Source organism: Helobdella robusta (genome assembly GCF_000326865.2).
Source record: "Helobdella robusta unplaced genomic scaffold HELROscaffold_5, whole genome shotgun sequence".
Taxonomy (NCBI): Eukaryota; Metazoa; Annelida; class Clitellata; order Rhynchobdellida; family Glossiphoniidae; genus Helobdella; species Helobdella robusta.
In genome coordinates, this window is record NW_008705254.1 from 3004741 (window position 1) to 3032108 (window position 27368).

At 31.2% G+C, this 27368-nt stretch overlaps 3 protein-coding genes across 3 annotated transcripts; all 3 read right to left on the reverse strand.

Moving 5' to 3' along the window:
• Window positions 1–264: 264 nt before the first annotated feature.
• HELRODRAFT_189204 (hypothetical protein) lies at window positions 265–14665 on the reverse strand (the record flags this gene model as incomplete). The annotated part of the gene is made up of 31 exons (XM_009027274.1): window positions 265–390; window positions 729–808; window positions 2301–2412; window positions 2730–2812; window positions 3080–3252; window positions 3790–3945; window positions 4025–4170; window positions 4301–4487; window positions 4738–4864; window positions 5291–5490; window positions 5739–5904; window positions 6081–6225; window positions 6427–6826; window positions 6928–7000; window positions 7063–7304; window positions 7400–7567; window positions 7786–7962; window positions 8134–8260; window positions 8523–8595; window positions 8748–8847; window positions 8920–9060; window positions 9207–9344; window positions 9432–9497; window positions 10297–10623; window positions 10693–10870; window positions 11161–11271; window positions 11421–11537; window positions 12007–12068; window positions 13462–13578; window positions 13747–13887; window positions 14540–14665. 31 exons carry the CDS (start codon window positions 14663–14665, stop codon window positions 296–298), a joined length of 4554 nt encoding a protein of 1517 aa, XP_009025522.1. The 3' UTR covers window positions 265–295.
• A 2322-nt stretch (window positions 14666–16987) lies between these two features.
• HELRODRAFT_163396 (hypothetical protein) lies at window positions 16988–20398 on the reverse strand (the record flags this gene model as incomplete). The annotated part of the gene is made up of 8 exons (XM_009027275.1): window positions 16988–17124; window positions 17313–17421; window positions 17975–18440; window positions 18575–18772; window positions 18838–19134; window positions 19211–19533; window positions 19596–19762; window positions 19858–20398. The coding sequence occupies 8 exons, from the start codon at window positions 20396–20398 to the stop codon at window positions 16988–16990; spliced, it is 2238 nt and encodes a 745-aa protein (XP_009025523.1).
• A 2159-nt stretch (window positions 20399–22557) lies between these two features.
• Window positions 22558–26828, reverse strand: HELRODRAFT_163397 (hypothetical protein; the record flags this gene model as incomplete). The annotated part of the gene is made up of 4 exons (XM_009027276.1): window positions 22558–22661; window positions 23286–23435; window positions 26250–26378; window positions 26786–26828. 4 exons carry the CDS (start codon window positions 26826–26828, stop codon window positions 22558–22560), a joined length of 426 nt encoding a protein of 141 aa, XP_009025524.1.
• Window positions 26829–27368: the final 540 nt, after the last annotated feature.

Consider the following 27368-nt stretch of genomic DNA (forward strand, 5'->3'; position numbering starts at 1 on the left):
ATTTTATATTCTTATATTGTGTTTTTCTTAACGCAGATTGTACCTACGTAGTAACTCTTGACAATATCAGCAACCAAGTCGTGAGGTAGGTAATATCGAAAAAGATGCTGTGAAACATTAAAGTAAATTTTAAGTAAAATATTGTTATTAATTTACTGAATAATTCAAAAAAAGATCGTCTACATAGACAACTGTACCGTTTTGAAATTGCAACATACCTACTACTACAGATTGCGCCTGATGAGAAAAAGTAACAACATTTGCTTTAAAGTTATCACAAACAAAATTTATTGCTTCACCATTGCCTGAACTTAAAAAATATATCAAATAATCGTAAAAATAAAGAGTAGCCCTCAATATAAAACTGAAAGTCGTATTCAAATGCTAAAACTAAATTGATCGTACGTGAATTCATGAAAAAATTGTAAAAATTAAGAAATTGCATCATTTAATCTTAATAAAACCTCAACCATTGAAAATTTGTATAACAGAAAATCATGTTTTAAAAAAGCTGGTAAAGGATAAAAAAGCACGAAAAATATTTTGAAAATTTTGTACGTTTTAAGGCCAACGTTAACATGCTGCACTTATGGGCAGGTTTCAAGCAGAAACACACGACGTATTCATATCAAACACCATTCAAGGATTAACATGTCAGCGCATTGCAATGTGTCGTTCAACTAATCATACAAGCAATCGGATGCCCCCTCCCCGTGCGTGGAGTACACCTGCATGGCCCCCAACTGCAATTTTCCTTACTTTATACGAGGGCACTAACAAAAGCTCATTTAATGAAGTTGTTGAAAAACTATTTACCAAAGTCGATTGCATTTAAATTAAAAATTATGTCGAATACTGATTAATTATTCAACAGATCCATTTGTTAATTAGTCAACAGAACACTGAACACCGTATATAAATGTGTAAAATAATAATATAATATATATGCTTGTGCGTGTTCATTGTTCAAAATAACTGATCCTATTAAGGTTAATTATAGAGAAAGAAATTAAGAGCTGAATGGTTGAGGCAAGAAGCAGGTGTTGAACTTTCGGGTTGTAAATAAATGGACAATAATAGTGACCGCCGTTAATTTATTCATCAGCTGATGGTATGAACAAAATAAAAAATTAAAACTAAAAATGTATAAAACAAAAATTATTATTGAAATGATAAAATAACAACAGGTAGAATCATCGGTGGAAAAATTGAACCAACTAATAAACAAATAAATAAATATTTCTGTAAAATTAATATTTTAATAAATTAACATATTAGTAAAAGTACAATGAAATTATTTTATTTCCCGTAAACAAGCAGATCAAATCACACGTAAACAACGACGACTTTATATGAAACGTGCTTCAAACTGTGCTAAATAAATTAAAAGAATGGATGGATTACACATCTGCAACAAACATTTGAGAGCTGAGACCGAGTTGTTTGTTTCAGTAATTCAAGTCTTTCAACTGCTGAACAATGTGTTTAAAGCTCTTACATTCTGTTACAGCCATTTTAATATAATTTGTATTTCAAGTTATACAAGAATGCGTCAAATTTTACTGTTAAGTTTTTTGAAAAAATTAATTTTAAAAGAATCTGCGATGAAATATATCAACAAGTGTTTAATTGAATACCAGCAACCAATCTGTGCAGTGAATACATGAACTAGAAGAAAATCTGACTCACAACAAAAAGAAAATTAAAAAAATCACCAACTAAATATAAATAAAATTGTGGTTTTAAAAAGTTTAAAATTATGTGCCGATGTTTTAATAATGCAATTTTTAAATAAAAAATAAATAAAACTAATAAAACAAAAAATAATGAAATATTTAATAAAAATCAAATGAAATCTTAACGAATACCACAGATTTCCTAGCAACATTTGCATCACATCCGTTACGATCGTATGACGAAGGCGCGAGTCGAATCGTTAACGAAAAACAAAAAATAAGAAATCAAAAAAATATATAATAAATTATGCATTAAAAATATCATTATGTCAGAAAATATGCCCAAGAAATAAAACAATACTCAGAGAGTTGATGGCATTCCTATCATTCAAGAGCCGATATTTAACTTCCAAATTATATTCCTCTATACATGAAAAAAATAGTTCTGTTTAGTTGCCCCGCAACACACCTTGGTCCATGTGCAGTATTCTGAAAGTTTACATAAGAAATAACAATAAGTTAGAAAATGTTATAATAATTTACAATAAATCACAATAATAAGTTACAATAAATTACAATAAAAAACTGAAAACCAACAAATGTATATAACAATGAATGAATGACCTGTCACAACTGGCAGTTGAAGACATGCGGTGTGCTATGATGATGACGGTACAATCTTTGAACTCCCTGCTGATCGTCGATTGAATTAATTTGTCCGTCTCAAAGTCAACGGCTGGTGTTGTGGTTTGTTAGGACGAAATTAAGTATTTACAACATAAATCAAATTGAAAAGAAGCGACATACATTGAATTGATCTATTAAATGTTAGTGAAACAAAATAAACCGACTTTTTAACTTAAAATTTATACAGGACCTCGAAAAAAAATTATCAAACCTAGAGTTGCTTACATTTCTAATACATTCTGTTAATTTAGCGGAACAAACAAACATGTAACGATATTGAAAAACTAAAAATATTTTAGTAGCAAGTAACATTTGTAACCACAACTACGTTTAGAAAGATTAAACTTCCAATTTAAGATCTCTAACCCGCGGTAGCTTCGTCCAAGATGAGGATTGAAGTTTTGTGGAGCAGAGTTCGAGCCAGGCACAGAAGCTGACGCTGGCCAACACTTTATGGGACAGTAATATGGAGTAATCATAAAAAAATCATTTGATGCTTTTTAAATAGTCATTTCAACAAATGAATCTTAATATTTTTTAAAAAGTAAATTAGATTTATAAGCAAACATCTAGGCATATAAACAAGTTGACATTTTTAACGGATTTTAAAACAAGCTAAAACATTTTCTACACAAGCCTAAATTGTCATCAAATGTAAATTCAAACCAAAAGCATTTCGTAAAACTACAGAAGACATTGAACTCTTGTAACCCCACCTAAAATTGTTACCATTGGCTTCGCAAAAGAAATCGAGTTGACCGGGCAGCGACTTGATGACATGAAGCAAACTGACCTGCTCCAGTGATTTCCAGATAACTGCATCACTCCCCTTATGCTCAGATGTCGGATCGAGGTTCATTCTTATCGTGTCACTGAATATGAACGGGTCCTGCGTTGAAATTTCGTAAAAACAAAATTATAATAAATTTTCTGAATTATTTCATTATTATTTATTGTCGCTGTCTTATTTAAACATTTGAAAACTGGCAGATTGTATTTTAAACAAGACACGTTTGTCAACAACCATCAACCAGTGCAGCCATTTCAATGTAGAAAACACAAGAGAGCACAACAACAGAGGCAGCTCGATTTCGAATGATAACTATGAAGTTATTGACTTATCAGGTAAGGCTCATGGAAGAAACTTTCAACAATCCAAAGGCAAATGAATGAACGCATGCGTCGATGTCTTAAGAAAGTCATTGTTTGAGAGTTAAATAATTGGAATCGGAGTTGATTGATAGCAACATGCTTTTGACAACAAGCAAAAGGTCATTTAATTCATTCTAATTAAATTTATTTTAAAAAAACAGTAAGATTATCTTAAGATATTATACAAACTTGACTTACGTAATCAAGTTATGTTTTGAAAAGGTGGAAGCCAATTCAATTTAAAAATAAAATATCAGATAAAAATAATTTTTACTTGTGACAGAACGGTAATGTTGGATCTCAAAACTTTCAAAGGCAACTTGGAAATGTCATAATTATCTATGTAGATGGAACCTTCAGACTGACTGAAACGGAAGAGAGCTGAGATCAAAGAACTCTTGCCAGCCCCTGTACGACCCATGATGCCAACCTGCATGTGAGGCATCCCACTATCGTTGAAGTCATTTGAATGCTAAATAATATCAACGTTTTTACTAAAATATATTTACCTTTTCTCTAGATTTGATCAGTAAGTTAACGTGTTTAAGGGCATAGTCCAAATCCTCTCTATACCTCATACTGTAGTTTCTGAATTCTATCTGACCATTCTTAAATAAAAAATTTCCCTTACATTCTTCCTGCTTCAACCTGGAACCTAAACGATTTATTGAAGAAAAAAAACGTTGGCTAATTCATTGCCAATTAAACAATAATTTCACCAGCAGTAATTAAAAATACCATTAAATTTAATTTATTAATGAAAAGTCAAGAAAAAAAACATTAACTTTTATAATGCGCCAACAAGTTCTGCTTAACTTCAACTTCGTCCCCCCCGTTCTGAACATCTTCACTGAAGCAATCATCAACAGCCTCCACGTCAACATTCAAATATTCTTGCAGTCTGAGGAGAGACACCATGGTCGTCTCCATGGATGAGTGGATCTTTATGAGGTAGCAGAGGAAGAAGGAGTCCTGGTGTGGTGTTTGGGTTCGTATACACAACTATGTATCTAAATACATCACGCATGAAATTAAATTTGTAAAAAATTATTATAAGATCAGTGTGAGAAGAATGTTTGAGGTGGAAAGATGTAACTGCATTACAGTCAAACACAACCCACTATTAGCAACAATTAATTACTGCAAACGACAACCAGTTTCATTCATCATTAGAGTCACTCATGCAACAGCATCATCACAAATGACTCGCCAGTCAACCAACCTGGATTGTGGCAGCCATGTAGTAGCCAACTATGGAGCCATTGAGTGATGAGCGATTCACTATTGAAAACACCGCAGCAAACAATGTTACCAGACATCCAATAAATTCTAGCTGAATTGACAGCCATCTATTGATATAAGTTTTAATGTTAGGAAAATTTTAGAGATAAACTTAAAATCTCTGTTAGCGCATCAACACGTAGAAATGAGAATTGAAATACTTTTTATAAAAATAAAAATTCAGAAATATCATAATCTCGTTTGGTTGGTTTTGTCGTCTTAATGTTTGAGCAGGTTGGAAAATGGTAATTCAAAGTCGAAAGTAACACAAATTACAAAAAAATGTATATATACGCGTATGTACATAACTAACTCATTATCTGATGATGAAAAGCAATAATGAGTACCAAAAAATACTGAATTATGCAAATTTGAAAAGTAATGAAATTTTAAATGAAAATATTTATAAAGTAGACAAAAGATGACACGCAAAAGCGGCAAAGCCAATAGACAAATCAGCAAAAAAGTTAATTAAGATATGCGCCCTAAGCAACCTATCAGCAGCATTGATGGCACAACTGTAGACTGTATTCTCATTGACGAGCTGGTCAAATCTATTCATAAACATGCTTTGTTTGTTGAAAGCTCTCATAGATGTCAGTCCATCAACAGTCTCACAGACGTGTGCGTAAATTGGGGAGCGAGAATTTGAACTCAACCACTTCAACTGGCAGACAGTCGGCAGGTAGAAGTGCTGAATGGATTATTTATAAACCATCTAAACTAGACTTTTAAGCAAAATGACATTTGTTGAACATGCTCTAAAGTCCTTAGGTTCTGTCACAGTTCAATAATACAAATGCAAATAATACAAATCTAATATAAACATTCCAATAAAAAATTTTGTATACCGAATTGATAACATGAAATGGTTTAATGAACTTTTGAACAAAAAAAGTCAAAAATTGAAATAAAGTACAATCCGAAAAATAATTATAAAACCTGCAAGGAAAGGAACAGAGCCAACAAAAGAAGTACCACGGCAATGAATGCGGGGACAGAAAATGAAACGACCAAAATGGTGGCAGTCAGTGAAGTCAGCACCGTCAACCACTGATGTGTGAGATCAGGGAGAGTGTTGTCAATCGCATCCAAATCCTTCGAAAATCTTCAAGGGAAGATGTCGATCATTAACAATTCACAAACCAGATATATAGTGCTTATTTGTTAAACAAGAAATTAACAGGAAAATGTTTTTGGTTTCAAGGTGTAGGTTAAAAATCATGGATCTGAGATAAATTATGAAACAATATGTAGATGAGGATAAAATTAAAAAAATGAAACCTGTTGATGATCCTGCCGGTGGGTGTGCTATAAAAGAAGTTCATGGTGGCGCGCATGATCCGATGAACCATGGTAGAGTGCAGCCGTTTGCATGCCTTCACTGACGTCTCAATACGAACCACGCAGTACAAGATGACGAAGAAGGCTGACAAAATAATTACAAAACATTATGAAATAACTGTTTCATTGTGCTAATCTTGAAAACATGAGCGAGACAATTTGAAAATGTCAACAAACATCCACCCGACTTTCATCATACATAAAAATTACTACAGTTCTGATTAGAAAAAGTTAACATGGAGAAACTTTTCAATAAAATTGTGGCGAAAAATATCTGATATCCAACCATGTGCCAGCAGCAAGAATCCGTACCTGCTCACGTAATGCATAACCCCATCTTCGTAATTATCGTAAGTGAACGTGAAGGCGTTCAACCCGTTATAACTCCTAGCTGCAGCGCCAGCGTCGTTAGAATTGATATCACTTGCGTTTATTATGTCTCCTGTGCTATGTGAAGTTTGGTTGTAGATGTTCAACGTAATATTGCGATTAAAGCCTGCTCCGTATGAGCTATTTTCAATATTTCCATTATAAAGTTTGAATAGGTGACGATCACCAGTCCATCGAGTAATCCAGATGTAAGAGAGGGTTTGGAAGGTTCTGAAGATTAGGAAACAGGCAACGGCTAGAAAGGCCCACTTATACTTCAACAGAGTTAAGTAAAACCTGTAAGCTGACCATGTTACCTGAGATAGTTGATAACGATTATTTCACTAAAAGTAAAATAATGGAAATTTTGAAATCCAAACTAACAAATGATAAGCAACAATTCAAAAATCCAACCTACCTTTCCGATTACTTCTGGATTGCCAAATAAATTAGCTTTCCCTTCTGCTACATCATCAACAACGATCGTATCACTAATTAAAATAAATGTCTAAAATAGTTTCAATGAGACTGTGAATGTATATAAATGACTCACAATTCTGTTCTGTCAGGTTCACGGCTGTTGTCATTAATGTTTCCGTTTCGGAGACCATCATCAAATTTGTCGTTGAGAAGTTTCGCGGCGTGGTCGTTGCTCGTCAGCACCCTGGTTATGTATTTGTCGTTGTTCATGAGTTGCTGGTAGGTGCCTTGCTCAACGATACAACCTCCATCCAGCACAACAACCTGGTCGACATGGGGGAGTATGTTCACTGCATGAGTCACTAACAACCTGGTCTGAGTTGTATCAAATACAACATCATCAGTGGTTATAAATTGTGGAACTATTTTTTTAAAATGATTAATAAACTTCCATATTTAGCCGAGTGAACCTTGTTTTTGAGCATGCCGTGTGGTCCGATGAGGCTGTCGAAGATGTGCGTGGCGACGTGTGAGTCAACAGCACTGAGTGGATCGTCGAACAGGTACACGTCACAGTCCTGGTAGATGCTTCGGGCCAAGCTCACTCGCTGCTTCTGACCTCCGCTTAAATTAACTCCCTTTTTAAAACATTCAACAATTTTAGAAATGTTTCAATTAAAGATCACTCATTCATTTTCAGTCAAATCAAAGGTCGATCAGTTTTAATAGTGCTTGTCAATGTAAAAACAACTGAATAATTTAAAATAAATCCAATCAAACAAACTGCAAAACTGTTGCGAATAAAAAAAATTTTGATATATGAAGGAAACAGGAACGACTGCAACAAGCAACTTACCTTCTCTCCAATCTCTGTCATCTCCCCTTCACTGAGAAGCAATAAATCTTCAGTGAGAGCACATGCGCCGATTATTTCATTGAACTTCTTTTTCTCATATGGTTGGCCTAACAAAATGTTGTCGCGAAGTGATGCGTTCAATATCCAGGCTTCCTGAGGTACATAAGCTATACGTCCCTAAATTTTAAAATCATTCACTGGGTAAAAGGAAGTCCCTTTGAAAAGTCTAATCAAAACTTGAAAAACTGTTAAAACACAATTTTAAAGAAACAAGTAACTGTTATATTTATTTAAAGAAAAATTAAGAAACAATTACATAATAAATAACGAATCATACACTCTGCTGACCTTAACTTCCACTTGACCTTGAACTTTATGAAGTTCGCCTAAAATGGCTGACAATATGGCCGACTTGCCTGACCCAACCTGGCCCACAATAGCCACAAGTGATGGTTCCTGAACACGTAGGTTGATGCTGATTTTGAGTAGTTTATTTTATTTTTTTATCGTTTGTAGAGAGTGATTAGTGAGAAATTTTTTAAATTTCGAATTCTGCACTGAAGTACGCTATGCACATGTCTCTATTACAATCAGAACTCATTTTTTGTAACTTTTACACTTAATACATAAAATTATTATTATAATAAAAATTTATTATTAATCTATAATTTATTCAATTATTATTCTAATAATAATTTATACTAATACTACAGCAAGAAAATTAATAAAACAATTACTTGCTGAGAACGAGAGGACCCACTTGAGACCATTTGAATGAGCCATCCGTTATCACAAGTGACGTTCTTTTATCTTGTCATTGTCACAATTTTATTTATTTATTTTATTTTAATTTATTTATTTAATTATTTATTTGGTTACGTCATGGTTAATACATTACCAAGACAATAAAAAGGTTTAACGTTTCAACAATTTTAAAAAATTGTAGCAAATTGTAAAATGACCTCCCACTGTTGCCGATTCAGTGTCAGTGATGTTTTCTACATAATTCATTTGCTCAGTAAGCCTGAGGAAATTTTCAATTCTTCTCAGAGAAACTCTGGACTTTAAAAAGCGTTAATAAATCATCGAAACGAAATAAAAACAAAGTTGAAACTGTAATTTTGAAAAACACACTTTAATTGAAAGAGTGATTATGACAGGTGTGAGATAGAGTTGAAATTGGAAAAGACCAAACAATGAGAATGATGTGAAGGCCACTCTGGCGTCCAAGAAACCAACATAGAGCGAGTAAACAGAAAACGTGGCAAACGTTACCTTCGTTAGTTTGTTTGTTTGTTTGATTGTTTGTTTGTTTGTTTGTTTGTTGTCAATTAATTGTTTTAAATTTGTCATACACATTTGATCACGCTGAATTACTTAGGCAAGCTATCATTAATATGCTCAAACACAAGAACGCTCACCAAATTAGGAACGAACAAGGATATGAACACGTTTATGCTGTTGAGGTAGAAAAACTTTTTCAAGCCATTCAACTCAAAGCCCCTCAGGTCTGCCAACTTCTTCTCAAACACACTCTCCCACGTGTAAAACTTCAGCAACTGCATTTCAAATAAATATAATTCTGCGCTATTAGATATTATCATGTAGCTTCAAGGCAAGACAAACAAAATAAGAAAAAAAATTACCTTTATTTTGTTTAAAATTTCATCTAAAAATTTCAATCTTTTGTCTTTCCATTTCATCTGGCGAATCTAGTTGATTTTGTTGTGTATTGTGATCACTTGCAGATAAAAACTTTTGACAGATATGGAACTTATGAAGAAACTATCAATAGATACATAATTGCTCGTTACTACGAACGACAAAACTGTCACAAGAGCATCAAATGTAGGCGTAAGTCAAGTAGGAAAGATGGCGGAAGAAATTAAACAACTCGATAAACTTATGGAAACTATGGCTTAATAATCAGAGGAAAACAATTGAATGGTTAAGGAGATAAAAACTTTATTAAAAATACTGAGAGATTTCGCATACATATTACGTGTAGTAAACTGGTTTCAGCATATAGAGCTAAATAATAACTACTCCAGTTATATAATAGTTAATGGTCTCAAAATAACAAGAAGAAACTAAGGATTGCAATAATTTGACTCTTAAAAAAAACAACAGCATGATAAAACAACAGCATGGATAGAATAGAGTATTAGGTGCTAAAATTTCTTCAGAACAAAGGGCATCATTCATTAACTTGTTTGAATTGCAAGGCAAGGCGGAAATAACTGCAAGTGGAAGAGTATTTGTGATTTCTATACATTCACTTCAAGTTATAGAAAAAGTACTAAGAATGAAACAGGCTTTTATTTAGGCAGGAGAATGATGTGACATGTGATAAATGAAAATTGAAGATAATAAATTACATATGGCTGAAAACATGAAAAAAACGCAACATAAAGATATTATATTAATCCTACATCAAACCTAAAATGTCTGATAAAAAAAACTTAAAATTAGCAATAAACATTTAAAATGAATGTAAAAAAATTTAAAAACTTGATAGGCTTTCAAAGGATAAGATATTGCTGCAACAGTGATGACGACAATGATGATGATACTAATGAGAATGATGATAGCACGTCCGAGCAGGTGCCAAAGTAAGACAATCAAGAGGATAATTTGGAGAGGTGTGGCCCAGATTAAGTAGGAGTGTGAAAAAAATTCACCAACTATATAAACGTCAGTTGACAATAAGTTCAGTATTTCGCCATTTGTGGTGGCTGTTACAGAGTTGTTATTTGTGGAATTTCTGCTTTTGTGGTGTGCCAACTTTCTAGACGATGATAAAAAAGACTGTTTGCTGTTTAAGTCTAAGCTTATTAGCTGGAATACAAAAAAAAATTGATAAGATATTAACTGAAAAATATTTAATTTGATTAAAGCACGTGTCACCTTGTTGTAGATGACAGCAATGAGGGTTGATGTGACTCCGTAGTTCACCCTTAAACCTAAATAAGTCATCCGTTGGTAGCTGATCGATTCTATTGCGTAGATGACGAAGAAGAGGGTCGTGATAACAACTCCATTCCAGAGAGGAGCGGATGGGTTGTCGAAGAATTTTATGAAGATGCTGAAATTTCAAGTAGGTTATGATCAATAGTAAAAATAAATCAGTGACGAGTTAACTTGAACAAATATAAATATGTATATGCAAAGAGCAGTGCTGTGTTTGCATGGATGTACACAACCTACACGGCGTGAGAGTTTAACATGCGTTGGCAGCTAAACGAAAAATTAACAATTAACATGAACAATTTCGACACTTGTAGAGCGGCATATTGAATGTTTAAAAAAAATTTAGAGGCAGCATAAATATAACAAAGTTGAAGGGGAATTAAAATAAATAAGTAAAATAATAACCTTAATATCATAGGAACGGTAAACATGCAGAAGATAGCAACCAGCATGAACAGGTACGACAACATGAGATTGCAAGAGAACATTTTAAATAAAACCTTCAACAATGAAGTGCTGTTGAAAAAAAAATGAAGAATTCTATTTCAACGACCTTTAACAACTTTTAAAAATTTCACGTGTCTTTTTATATTAATATCGTTATGGACGTCGTTATTATATTATTATTCATTAATTAAATAATTAATTAACACAACGATCCTAACTTTTTGGATGTTTTGATCTTGTTGAAGTATGTCCTACAGCGAGATGCCTCCAAATCATCATCCACTGTCCACAAATCTTTCATCGACAGGCTGCTCTTGTAGCCTTTGATCAACAACCTTAATGGAAAGAAATTAGTTTTTCCTTGATTAAACTTTTAAATTGTAAATACTATTTTAAAAAAATTCTCAAAAATGCATCTTAAAAATTGTTTTTTGGATGAAACGAAACTAAAAACTACAGTTGAATAAGTTACATAACCAATAACGATAGACCAAACCTTTACATGGAACATCACGTTAAGCAAAGTTTAATAGCACAACAGAGTACATATTGAACTTTGAAAAAAATTATTAGGAACAGCTTTTTTTTAATTTCTTACTTAAATCAATGTAAACACTTAATGGCTGGGTTATGAAAACAGGAGTGATGATAAAAAGCATACAGTGCAATAAAAACATGCATGAACCATTTCAAGAGCATGAATAAATTTCATGATAAACAACAGACAAACAAACAAGCAAACAAACAGACAGACAGAAACAGACAGACAAACAAACAGACAGACAGACAAACAAAAGCACTCACTTATACACCCAGGTGTAAGTGAGAACACACAGCCATGATGACTTCCACTCTGGTGAGGCATCCTATATAAAAAAAAGGTGAAATAAAAATTAAATTTTACTCTAAAAGTATATATGTATATATATATATATATATATATATATATATATATATATATATATATATATATATATATATATATTCTTTAAAGTTGAATCAATATTTAATTAATTTAGAGTAACTTTTACTTTAACTCTAGTAAAACCAAAATAGATGATCATAAACATCACATATAAGTATCTGCCTGTGAAAAACAACTGGAACTTAATTCACTAATTCAATTGCTTACTATGGACCTTGCTATTGTATCCACTATTGTATTTTTTGTTGAAGGTTATGAAACTCATTGGCTATAAAATAAACCATCAAATATATATCTATATGATCTATATCTGAAGACACCAATAAAAAATATAACAAATGGTCAATTATTTTTGGCACATTCCAAAACTATCAATAAAATTTTATAATTTAATTAAGACTACCAAACAGGTTTAGACAATTGCGTGCCATCGCACATTTGTTAATATTCAAGTTAATGTAAATATTAATGTAATGTATAAGGTATAATGTAAGTAAATATTCAAGTTAATGTAATGAAAATAAAAAACATAGCCATTGAAACGAAGAGTGAAACTCCATCATTTACCACATCTATTCCCACAAAATGTGATTATGCTTTGCATGTAGATTCAACACTTTGAAGAGCAAGGAAAGAAAGGGCTATAATGGTATATCTATTCGATCAACTGTGTTCAACAAACGTGACTTTAGAGCCTAGCTTGAGTAACTTATCATTCACCATTCAGACAGACAAACACATACACACAATTTAAAAAACTTTTGAGAAATCGAAGTGAGCATAAAAACGTCAGATAAAGCAAACAAGCTCAAGAGTTTAAGAAACAAAATCAAAAATGTCAACGACAGCAACAATGTAGATGTAGACAAATAAAAACAAAACATAACAAAAAAACAATAAGACTTTCGAGCTGTGCAACGTACTGGCAAAAGTAAATAGTAAATAACACAATGATGACAATATGTATTATATTGTTACACTGTTCATTCAGTTTAAAACTTAATATTTCTCAGTAGCTCAATAAATTTTAAAAGTTAAATAAATACCTGTAACAACTTATAAACTAAAAATTAAATATTAGGAAAATGTTTCATTAGTATATAATTTAACAAAAAACTTAATCCTAAATTCAAGAAAAAGTAAATTTTCAATGTGTGCCAGCAATATCATTTCTTACTGCTGTGAATTTTTTAATAAGATGGGACAAAGTTATTATTTATTAGCAATTAGCAGATCATACTGAAAAATTACAAATGATCGCCAAAATTGGATTCAAAACTGATACACAATAATGAAAAGACTGCCTTAAAAAGTGGGAACAAAAAAAAATAAACCTGAGCAACTGTTTTGACTCCATCAGAATTGACAAAGCAAGTCAGGAGGAGCATCAGGTAAACTTGAAATGAGAACCAGGAGAAAGCAGTTACATAGAGAGCATAATTCTTAGAGATCTGTATAATTTATTTTTAAAAAATATCATCTGCTAATAAAAAATTATGTGACAAACTCACACAAAAAATTTAACTTGAAAGTGTTTTTACACTGCAACAAAAATAATTACAAATAAACACTAAAAAATAAATGAATTGGTAAATTTAAAATTAGGAGGAGTAACCGACCGTAGAGTAATTCCTTCCCCAAAAGAGAACGAATGTATAAAATACCATGGAGAACGAGAGGAGGGTATAGAATGAAGGAAGGCAGAATGAAGTAACTAATCTCTTCTTCTTTTCCATGAGAAGGGTAAGAAATGATACCGCCTGTTAAATATCAGTTGAAACATCAGTCATAAAATCATTGAACAATCTCTATTTTTAAGTAACATACAAACATACATAAGTTATATAAGTTCCATTGTCACATAAGTTTAAATTTATCATAAAATAATAGCATAAAACTATTTATTAAACTGAAATAGCATTTAGATGTATAACAAATTATATTTTAAATATTTGCAAGCATGTAACAACTTACAAAGGACAAAGACATTATAGAAGAGGCTATAACTGATCTGAAATGAACATCGCCCGAGAAATATTTAACAGCGTGATACGATAGGCACAATATGTTTGTTACTAGCATGCTTCCAGAAGCTATCTGTGATGAGTATGGCAATTTTAGGCTTTGTTATCAGTTAATGTAACAATTTCAATAATTCATTCAGATTAATAGTTCAATACAAAATGTTGACACTTATATCAAATTTAATAAATAGGGATACTTCAACAAATTGTTCATTGACTACAACTAAAATTACCTTAACAATTATTTTATAAATAAAAAAAATTATATACATGTTGAGATATTCCATAGCTTGACATGCTTCAGTCAAGCTTTTAGCCAACAGCCAAGCACTTTGACATTATTCCTTAACTTGAAAAAAGTTAATAAAAGAAGAAGAAAATGACTTACCAACTCTAGTTTGGATACAATGGACATATTTTTGATCTTTCTGCCATATTTCAATTTTCTCAAGTAGATCAAAATATAAAACGGGGCAATTAAAATAATGAAGAAGCAAGGAATACTGATTGGCATAATCCATAAAAAACAGCTTGTGAACTCTGGGCTTTCGTTGTCCCAAAAATCTGAATTATTCTAGCAAAATTATATTCATCTTTAAAGTTTTTTCTTGTAAATATGAATAATATCTAAATTGAAATATTCAATAACAGGCAAAAAATTATTATTTCTAAAATGACATTTTGTATCAAATAATAAATTAAAGATTTATTAAAATTTAAAAAAATTTTTATAATTTAAACAAAATACCCAAAAATGATCTCCACAGAAACTCTTCAGTGAAAAAGCAGACATACTACTTTTATTTATTTATTATAATGGATTTTTTAAATTTTATAATTAATAATAAAATAATACCTTTCAGTGATATTATAATTATGTAATAATTATATATTAAACTTTAATTTTTTTTTAATCAGTAGTTTTTTAAAGTAAAGTCAGAAATTTTAGTGCTCTCACTCCCTTAACTAAACTAAACCTTACTCTTTACTGCTAATCTATTCTAGAGAGACTAATACTAATGAGTAGTAATGAGTAACGACTAATCAATGGGGTTATTAAGTTAAAAGTTAAGGCTCAATTTACTTTAGTTAGGTTTAGATTGTAAGTTACAGGTTAAAATCATTAACTGTTAATTAATTTAATTAATAGTAATAAATAAATTATTTATTTATTTTTTTTTTTTTAATTTAATTACAGCTTTACACTACATAGCATAAATACCATTTTATCTCTACAGTAGGCATACTGCTACAATATAAATTATATGTTATTATTTAGTAATTACTTAATAAAATATGCTACACAAAAAGCAAATGCAAGCAATTTTTATTCAACATCTGTGCAACATCTTGTCACTTTAGCAAACATACGCCGCGTATGTATATTAAAATACATACATAAAATAAAATATAAACTCATCATAAACAGTATTGAACCATATTTTACGTAACGATTTACTAAGTACCTCGATGTAAATAAATCGTCGTATGCTCTTTCAAATACGTCCTATTCAAAAGAATTACGTGCATGAATTTAGGCTAAATTCTCAAACCGACCTATACAACTTGGCTGTACTTATATAGATATAAGTTTTCTAATTAAAATTTTATTATAATTATTTAATTTATTAAGTAAAAAACTAAATATATTATTATTCATGTTTGTGACTATATATAAGTTTATATATACATGAGTACAGCCATATAGTACAGCTATATATAAATATAGAAATATTTTAACTTTTCGATTTTTTTTTATGATTCTTTTCATAATTTTTTCGTCACGATGCACGTCATAACATCTTTCGTCACGATGCACGTACAAACTGGCGCTATAAAGAATCACATGAAAGAGTTGTATTTCATCACAAGAGATGCAGTTCTTTGATGGGAGTAGTATATTCTTAGTTTAATACTATCATTCTCGTCGATTGCTTGGACGTTATTTTTTATGATTCTTTTTAAAATTTTTTCGTCACGATTCACGTACAAACTGGCGCTATAAAGAATTACATGAGAAAGAAACACAAAACTAAAATTACTAGACAAATCTTGGAACACAATGTTGAAATCTTACATTACAATAATAAATTATAATTTACGACTAACCGAATCAATACTCATAGAACAAAAATATCCGATAATAAATATTCAACAACGGGCAATTAGAATTCTTCCTACAAATAAATTTAGAAAGGAATCACCGATAAAGAAAACACCTAAAAGTGTTATATTTATCGATAATGAAAACACATAAAAGTGTTATTTTATCGATAATGAAAACACGTAAAACTGTTATATATTTAAATATTATAACAACGTTTATACGATGATGATTATGAGATGATGATGATGATGATTATTATGTCATTCGTTGTCTTTGAACAAACTATTTCAAAAAAATGCCCGCATTTAAAAAATTGAATACGATAAAATATTGTAGTGAACCTTACGCCTATAGTTTAATTTTATATTCTGAACTAAAAAAATCTTGAAGAAATTGATAAAAAAGTTAAGTATGAAGCAGAAATTTGAATCAAGATATTGTTTTGAAACAACAAATATTTATTTCGACCTAATTTATCCACTTTCGAATTTTCGCTCGTTAATTTGAAATGTAGATAAAAGTTGATCACCAACAAAATCCACTAACATGTTATCAAAAGAAAAATATACATATTAATGAGGTAGAAAATAAAAAGATATTTATACATTATTCGACATGTTGACTTTAAAAAATTTCTTTCCCTTAAAGCACTTTTTTAAACCAGTTATTGTCTAATCAACAAAAACGAATTTCTACAATCTAAATTGACAATACTTGGCATAAAATGTATCAATATTCTGTTATGCATACGAGTAGGAATGCGACGGTTCCGAATCCGGATTCGGATCCGAATCCAGGGATTCGGAAAAGATTCGGATCCGCGGATCCTAAATTGAGGATTCGGCGTTTTACGGGTCCAAAATCAACTTAAGCGGCGAGAAAATTTTATCGATTGAGGGAAAAAGTGAATCTAAATATCAACATTGATTACGTAATAATCATTTAAAGTTATGAAAACTGATGTTTTTGAGATTCGTTTTGCACCTCTACAAATTTAACATTCAAAACAAAAATTTGATTTTCGTCAGAGAAACAGCTTATTTAGTTTTATGACCGCATACAACATGGATCCGGATTCGGATTCGGATCCGTCCGGATCCATCGTCGAGATCCGGATTCGGATCCGGATCCACGGATCCCAAAATCTTGGATCCGTCCCATTCCTACATACGAGTGAAGGTAAAGTTTAAGCTCGTGACAACTTGAAGTTGAATATTCGTATTGCAATTTACATAATCCTAGCATGACATGTACAGTGCGTATAACGTGATTACATGATATGTAGTATATGGCTATACAATCGTTTCAATATTGATCGCTTCGATTGAAGAAAATACACATGAATGTAAACATGTGTGAAATATATCTAAAAAATTTGGCAAAAAAATTAATATTAAATGTCAACTGAAAAATTGTTTCATTATAAACTGTTTTTTATTAATTCAACAATTTGTAATTAGGTATAATAGATATCAAAATACATAACTGTCCAAATGAATAAGTATAAACGAAAGTCATATTAGTAACAAATAAAAATTTGAAATATTGGTACAACGAAGAAAAAAACAAAGTCGAACAACAAAGCTAACGCCACAGAGCAACAAAATAAGTAATGTCATCGTTATTATAAGCAGACAAGCATGTTATGGGTACATTGATGGTAGAATATACAATTAATCGATTGTACAATGTGTATTTAGTCATTGAAGAACTAACGGCCCACAATTTCGATGTCTTTGGCGACCATATTGCACTAAATTTTAAACGTTCACGATTTTTATAAGCTTGTACATAACTTAAAACCTGACCTTTTGACATTTGCATTTTAAGTTCATTGCTAAATTCTTTCAGAGTTAACCCTAACCTAACCCTTCCATTTCCAATGTAAATTTTGTCATATAGAGCTGCAACGTATAACTGGCCCTTGTACTCTGAAACTGACTGTACGACCAGCCGATACCCTTTAGCGGAAAGTCTATAAAATTCAACTTTGTGCTTGCTTGGGCTGAAACCCTCGTACGAAGTCCAATCTGGCCAGTCGTCTTTCACGAAAAGTGCAGCATACCTCAGTTTTCGTTTGCTTACATAACTTTCAACGTGTGCAAGTCGATATCCTTGAGCTATCCGGGCTTTATAACGTCGCCTGTATCGGGAGGGAATCAAATCCAAGTAAACTTTCCATCTGCAAATGTTGTGGTCGGTTAAATTTGTTTTGAAAATGAATAACTTGGATTATAAATAACAAAACTAAATTAAGATCTTACCTTTATAAAAAAAAACATTTTTTCGAATTGCGAATAAACGTTAAAAACGCACTTGCTTTGTGGATTTTCGTTCTTAGACCAAATTGTGTTGAAAAACATTTGACCGCTGGCATCATTATACGCATCAAGCCATATTAGTCGATAAATTTTATGCGAAAAAAGATTAATAAAATCATAAAATTTATGATCTGGAATCATCGTTTTTACAAAATTTTTGCGATCCTGTGAGACTGAGTCAAAGAGAGATTCTCTAAAAAGTTAAAAAAATACGAATTTGTAAAATAAATTCGAACCAAATTAAATTAAACTAATTACAGAGATTGGTCCACGTGAATTTTATAGTTCTCTTGCATTTCCATATCGTCCAAATCATTTTCCATGTGCTCTGGATCAAACGAAACAGCCGGTGAGTCCATGAAGTTGGCGAGAGAAAAGTTGTTTGTATCATCATCCTCGCTACGATTGATCAACTTTTTTACGGCGTACTTCATAAAATCATTTAAATCATTTGGCTGCAGTTTGCAGTTCAATAAGATTGACCATGTAATATCGTTCTCGTCTTTATACATCATTGCTGACGACCCTTCGAGAAACCCACTGTGCCATAAAACTCTGCACAACATATTTTAGGCTGTTATAGTAATATTGCTAGTCAAATTTACTGAGAATAATTAAAAAATTAGCAAACTTTTCATTGTTAGCCACAACAATTCCCAGTCCGTACCATGACGATGATGATGACGCCACCTGGCCAGACTTACCCAAGTATGATGGCCTTTCAATCATTCTACGAGTTGTTTCGCGTGATAAAATGAACTTTTTAGACAGATCTTTGTCATGGGGATTCAGCGAATTGTAAAAAGCCTCTAATATGGCAACAAGTTCAGAAGCGGACGACGTCCATCCAGAAGATGAATCCAATATAGACATGTCTAGCGATCCATGGATAGAAATGGGATTTCGGAAAAGTGTCGTCCGATTTTTACCTGGTTCCGACACAAAATATTCCACCTGTTAAAATTTTTTTTTAAATTTAAAAAAAGATCATTAAAAAGATTAAAAACATTCAATACTTCTGATACGTCGATGTGATGATTTTGATGTTTTCCTATTTTCATTCTTTGCACGCCCATTCTGGATAAAATATCCTTCATGTAGCTCTCATACGATCGAGACGTCAATTTCTCAATGATTAAGCCCAACAATAGATAACCAAAGTTTGAATAAGAGTACTTTGTACCTTCGTAATTTGAAATTTAAGTCTGGCTAAGCATTAATCAGACTTACGTATTATTCAAACTGGAAAAAATAAATAAATAAATATTGAAAAAATACCTGGATCGTAATGAAGAGGGTGACTTAAAAAGTATCTAACCACATCTGATTTCGAGAGTTTGTATCGATATTTATTTCTTGCGTGACTCCTTGAATGGTTGTCGCTGAAATGTTTATCTTTCTTGTAAACACTAAAACTATTTTCCGTTTGTAACTTATCCGGACGGATTGGAGAGTCAATATTAAAATTGTTGTCAATAATAGAATAATCATCTGAAAAGAGAGGACTCACCATTGGGTAACCGTTATCTTCCATCAGATCACCTTGCTTTTCAGCTAGCAAACGCGGACTGGTTGAGGAGTAATCTTTTTTGAATCTATTTTTCATGTTTAGGTGCATCATGAAATGATTATTTCCATAAACATTACTGGATAAATATTTATTTTTAATTTTAAACTCCTTTTCTACAAATTTTTTTAAAATTTCCGGTCTTAGAACTGGGTCTCCTGTAACTTTTTGATCCCACCCTGACGAATGTTGCAAAAGATGTTCAACAGTTATGTTTCTTATACGCTGATCGGAATTTTTCACCTTGAACATGGGCAAGAGACCTTGAAATAAAACAGTAATGTTATATTTTAATACAACGTGTTAACTGTCATTTCTACCTAACCATAGGACTTAAAATTAAAATTTATCTGTTTTATTGTTAATCTTTAACTATGATTATTTAGTTTATTGGTAATTAATGGGTTGTCAATCGAATTGTTTCATAGAATGAAAAAAGAATCGTGTAAAAAATTGTAAGTGCTCCTCTTATGGGTTGAACACTGATGGACCACCAAAACATTAGAAAAATCGAATTCAATTTTTTGCTGCATTTCATACTTCCCAAAGCCAAAAATAGGGTGCTCACTTATTAGTGTCATGTAACTTTTGCTAATATTACTCCCGAAGAACAATTTAGTAGAAGGGGTTCTGATTGTTACAGTTAACTTTACATAATTCTCATTTACATCTGAATAAATGCAACCTTATTACAAATGAATTTATAGTGTAACAAAATCTTTATCTAAAAATAATCTTTCAATTAAAGCAAATTTTTTTCCTTTTCAAGATTGGGAAAGCAGATAAAAAAAGTTGGCTTCCCACATTTCTATGCCTTAATATTATTATTATAAGTGAAAGTTACACTGGTTGTTATTCATTTCTTGCACTGTGCTTTGCATACACCGCATACATTGTAATGTTCTTGCAAGTAAAAAAATGATTCTTACTGCAACGGTTCAATTAAGAAAAGGTAATAAATTATGTAATTCGCACTTTAAAAACCGTATCCATCCGACACGTTGCACAAACGTTCGTTTGTATAAAATAACAAATAACAACAGATTAGATTCTCAACTTTTCTTCTTTCTAAAAGAATATTTGTTGGAGCATAGCTAATAAAAAAAATATTTTTGCAACATTTTAAGTTGCAAATCAGATTGATATTGCAAATGTCATTCAAAACATATTTGAATGAAACTGAACGAGCTCATAATATTGATCGTTTAAAACTGCCAGGAAAAAACATGTGTTTGTGACGAGAGGATGTGAATTCGTTCCTGCTATATTTGTTACATTTAAACTACGTTTCAAAGTAAAATTTATAAAATAAATGTTGTTCTTACTGCGCACTCTATTGCTATTTGAAACAAATAAAAAATAAAAAACCCAATTGTTCGATTTCGATTGCATGAAAGACGAAAATCATTGCCGAGATGAATAGCTCGGTGCAGGTATATGAAAAGTTCAACAAGGACGCTGCGACAAGATGGGCAAACCGCTCTATAATTTTCTTTTCATCTGTTGGGACTGTTCATCTTTCAAAAGATTTTACTTGGTGCAGAGTAATGTAAGGAACCAGAACACAATTGTTACATTTAATTACACGTTGTTACTCGGTGTTACTATTTACGAGCTTCAAGTTTCATAGGAGACGTTCGGTAGCATATCCCACAAAGCACTATAAAAATGTTTTGTAATGGAATATTTTAAAAATCTTTTGCAATCAGAAATATCCAAGGAACGAATACCCGCGAAATAACTAATTACAAAATACCTTATTTATTTATTTGTTGTTTTGATTATGCAAATTGTTCGTTTCACGCGTATCCTCTTAAAAGCATCAATCATCCAATAGAAGATGATGGTGCCAAACGTTACAATGTTACAATAATAATTACGCATTGCTCCATTATCGTTATTGCTTTATTTATTATCATCCACTCCCAGTTTTTTTCTACTTGCCTTTTTTTAGTTCACCGTTCACAGTTTACAGTCAGCAATATTTAATGCAGTTTTGTTTATTTTTGAGATTTACGTTAATTTCCACTTGTCAATACAAACGCACTTCATTCGCAATTTTTCTTTAGTGCTTCTTCTGCCTTTCATTAATGCATATATATGTTACTATGTAACTTTATGTTCGGTTGTGTAGTTGGTTTTTTTTTGTTGTTTTTGTTGGTAATTGTTTTATGAAAGAGCAGCACAGTAAGTAAAAATTTGATTATTTCAAAAAGAAATAACTAAATAAAAACACTACAGACATTTTTAACAGTTTCTCGCTCGCCTTGATATCCAGTAAATCAAGTTGAACAGTTATATTTTATGATGATGATGATGATTGAAAATTAATTTATTGATTTAGGCTTAATAAATATATAAGAAGACATTTTTTGAAAAATTTTTTAATGTAAACTTTTTTGGCTTAATGTTTAGAGCACCTGGTTCTGTTTCTCAGTAGCCTGGTTAAGTGCTAAAAAAATGTATACGCTGTTGTCGTAGTCACAAGAGACGGCTGGTCTTGCTATACTGTGTCCTGGTTCAAACCCAAAAAGACTTCAGCCCATCACATGCAATGTGTATAATGCGTGGTTATCATGGTTATCAGGTGTATTAAAGTATGATGTGCGTCTTTTGCTGTTTTTCATAAACAAGTGCACTGAGACGAAATGACCTCTAAATCTTTGAGTGTATGTTTCAGTATCAATCAGACTCGCTATTTTTGTCATTACCCCTGAAATGAGCCAAAATAGCTGATTGCCTATTTGGTAATTTTGAAACTCTACTATGTATTATAAATAGTTTTATATTTAGTAGTTTAATATTTGAAACAGAAATCTTTCCATTCAAATCTACTGAATGAAATTTTGGAGTAAGATACAATTTCTCCAATGTGAGTAAACACATGCCAACATTGACAACCAAACAATCTTGCTACTTTTTATATCCTTCTGTAATTTGTTACTTCAATCAAAAAGAAATATGATATCTAATGTCAATTTATTTTTAATGAGAAATAAATAAAGTTAAGTAATACTCGAAGTTATTCTATCCAATCAGGATTGAAAACAAAATGTAAACTTAGATTCACCTACAACATAACGCATGTTATTGCATTGAACTACATTACATTACAATGAGAAACAAATACTACATCAACCTTCTTCTCCGAAAACGAGGTCATCCAACCGCACCTTCCCATGTTCCACCAACCTCATCAACCCCAATGACGTCACAAATTTGGAGACCCCTCCGATTCTTACGGTGGTCCAGGGGGTCATTAATCGTTGATGGCTGGCCCTGCCATACCCTTTGTAAGGGGGTGGTTAATGATGACGTCACTGTGTTATGACTTGATGAGACGTGAATATGATAGCGTTTGGTTCATTGATTAGATGCTGACGTTCCGTTGATGTTATAATGTAATGATACGATGATGATGTAATGGTATAATTATATAATGGTATGGCAACATTACGTACCAAGTAAAAATTATAACGAAATTATTCCCAATCAATAACAAATTTGACGATAAATTTGATAGTACGGAGACTAGGAATGCGAAGATTTCGTTGATAATAATGGAGTGAGAATGATAAAATTGGAAAACAAGTAACTTAAGTCACAATGGAAAAATTCATTCCATCCTATTATCATTTTTCAGTTATCAATGTTTCTATCGGCATAAAATACAGTGGGTTTAATAGTAATTTGATTCAGATTTCTCTCCTCATCATTTTGTTATCATGTTATCATCTTTCTACTCAATGTTTTTTGTTTTTTAATAATCTTTATTCAATTCGCATCTCTTTTTATATTTGTTCCATCATCTTTTTTTCATCAGTCATCTGGTATTTATTTTATTTTATTCGTCTGCAATTATTTTCCATTGATTTTTTTTTCTTGTCTTCCAATTTCGTCCGACAAATAATTTTCATCTTCATCATCATCATTATCAACGTCATTGTCATCATCACAAATATTATCATCGTCAACATCATCATCGTCACCATCGACAGCATCATCTTCATCATCAGCAGCAGCATCATCTTTATCATCATCATCAACAACATCATCTTCATCAGCATCATCTTCATCATCATCTTCAGACCGTTACATTTATCATTTCAGCTTCCTTTTCACTCTTAGGTTCTTTATTATCGTCATCATTGCTCTTATCACTATTTTATCTTTATCAGCATCACCATTATTATCATTATTATTATTACTATGATGTTTATTGGTATTACCTCTATCTCTTTATTATCATTGCTATCATCTCGGTGATTAAAAGCACTTACTAATTAATGCGGCGAGGTCCCTGAATGTTTCAAATATAGCGCCAGCGATGATTGAGAACAAGTGGATGGATGTTACACTAAACTAAACTAAACGTCGTCCTACTCACATAGAACCATAATAATAATAATAATAATAATAATAATAATAATAATAATAATAATAATAATAATAATAATAATAATAATAATAATAATAATATAATAATAATAATAATGATGATGATGATGATGATAAAAATAATAATAATAATAATAATAATAATAATAATAATAATAATAATAATAATAATAATGGTGGTGGTGGTGATGATGATGGTGATGATAACGATGATGATGGTGATGAGGACGATGATAATAATAATAATAATAATCGTAATAGGAATTTAACGTAGTTTAAGTTAATAAAGTTAATAGGATGACGATAATAATGATGACGATGATGATGACGACGACGACGATGATGATGATGATGATAACAACGACAACAATAACAGTAATAATACAAATATGAAGTTGATGATAATGTTGGTGATGTTGATGATGATTATTTATTAAAATGAAAGTAATATACTGTTTGACGAGAGACAAGAAACAACAAAATAAAAAGATCGCAAGATGTTAATGCCACACATAATCATTAGATTATGCGTGGCAAAAATTATTAGGAAATGATTATGTTTGACTAAGACAATGCTGATGATAAATCAATCAAATGATGGATGTGAGTGAATGAGTGAGTGGGGTATTTTAAAATGTAATAAGCACTCTAAAAATTTTCTATCTCAATTTTATGCAGTTTCGTGTTCTTTGTTCGTTTTATTACAAACAAAAACCGGATAACCATGATCTAATTGTTCATCATTGCTCGTTCAAATGATCTATAATTATCCCTATGTTTCAAATCTATCGATGCAACAATCGTTACTTTTATAAATTTTTACAAATTTAACTTTAGCCTATTTTATGAATATAAATTTTAAACAAACAATTGCAATGTTTTTAATAACTTTCCTTTAAACTCGAACATTTTTTTACGGAAGAAATGTTACACATTAATATCAATAGCTGCCAAAAATAATTGCTAAATAGAACAAATAAGCCGAATAGATGGTCTGGAATGGGGAAAGTCTATTTGAAAGCTGAAGCACAAGAGAGGTTTTCAAAATAATGCACTTTAGATTTCTTGACAAATGTTTACGGCAGCCGTGCGAGGCTGAGCAATTCAATTAGAGTAATTATTATTAATATTATTATTATTATAACGTGGAATAGAACTCGTTATTTTATTTCATCATTAGGTTTTAATAAAAAGGATTATTACCAAAAAAAAATTGGTAGTCCTGCAAAGAAATGGATAGATGACATTACTGAATGGACTGGTGTTCTGAATTCAATAAAACTGGACAAAGATAGAAAAGGTTTTTGGAAAGAAAAAAGGAAAAAATAAATGTATAAAGCATGCTTAGATGTACACCATCGACTTCGACGGTCCCCGATGGACAAAGGAGGATCATTGATTGATTGATTGAATACCAGATATGCTTAAACCTGCATATTATTTTATTTGGTTATAAAATAGCTATAGTGAAACGAAAGTTAAGATTTTTTATTATTAACGACAACAGAGTTTGCAATAATTTTTTATATTGGAACAGTATGGAAATTAACGCAGACAAAATAAAAATGTAGTAATTTGAATGTTTATACAAACATTTTCAAACAAAAATGGTCAATCTAAGAAGTATAAAATGTCAACATATTGAAATCATCATCAAATTAAAAAAATTTTAACAATTCGAAAGATTATAAAAAGTAGGGCCGACCTTTTCTAATGATGAACTTTCCATGCTTGCTGACCGCCACACTGGCTCCTGGAATCTTTCGTTCCCTCATGTATGCAGTCACTTCCTGGTCGAAACTGCTCGAGTCCAAATACTGACCGCAACAATCATCTTTTTAAAAAAGTTTTTAAATGAAAAATAATCAATAAATATAATTTTGCTCATTCCTAAACTGCAACGAACTCAGAGAATTTTATATTGTAGTCATTTTTAAATTAATTCAATTACAATTTTACTTGATGTGTTTCAACATTTTAATTAAAAAAATTTTCTAGTAAACGAAATTCATTAAAAAAAATTAAATAAATTTAAATGTTCGGTTTGCGTAGTTTTGTGTGAACTGTTTTGAATACCTTATTGTATGTGCTCTTGATCTATGTGTGTACCGTGCCGTGAATTGATGTGTGTATGTTGTACTATGTATGTGTTTCATAAAATTAAAATCAAATCCTTATTACAATAAAATCGACACGTAAAAGTTAACAATACTAGAATCCAAAAACGAAATAAAAAAAAACCTGGTTTCAATGTTAAAAACAAAAGTATCCAAATGAACATCATTTTTTGAATGTTACGAGATGTGAGAAGATGATCATGGTATTTATTGTTTCCCGGCGTGTTCTGCTTCGCTTTTTAAACGATTTCGTGCACCTGCATTACTTTATATATATATATAAGTCTCGTCGTTTTCAATCATTTAAATAACTATTATACATATATACAAAAGCGTGTGTGTGTGTGTGTGTGTTTGGTAATAATAAAATCAAAATAATTTTGTTTTATATGTGATAAAACCACATACAAGTTATATCAACTTGTAATTTATTTTTATTGAAAGAATTTTATGGTGCTAATCATTAAACTTAAATATAACTTTTTTTTATCTCTACATCTTTACACATAACAAGCATAAGCATGTCGAATGACGCAAGAAAACATGGGACTTTTTATAACGGGACGGTATTGGCCGAAATTTCATTTTAGTTTCTGTACGTAGTTTCAATCGGGAAAAATAACCTGAAAACAAAGTAAACTAATTAAAGCGTTTGTTGAAAAATTTCTTACAAGGTAAAACTGTCTGGAAAGTGAATTTCAAAAAAT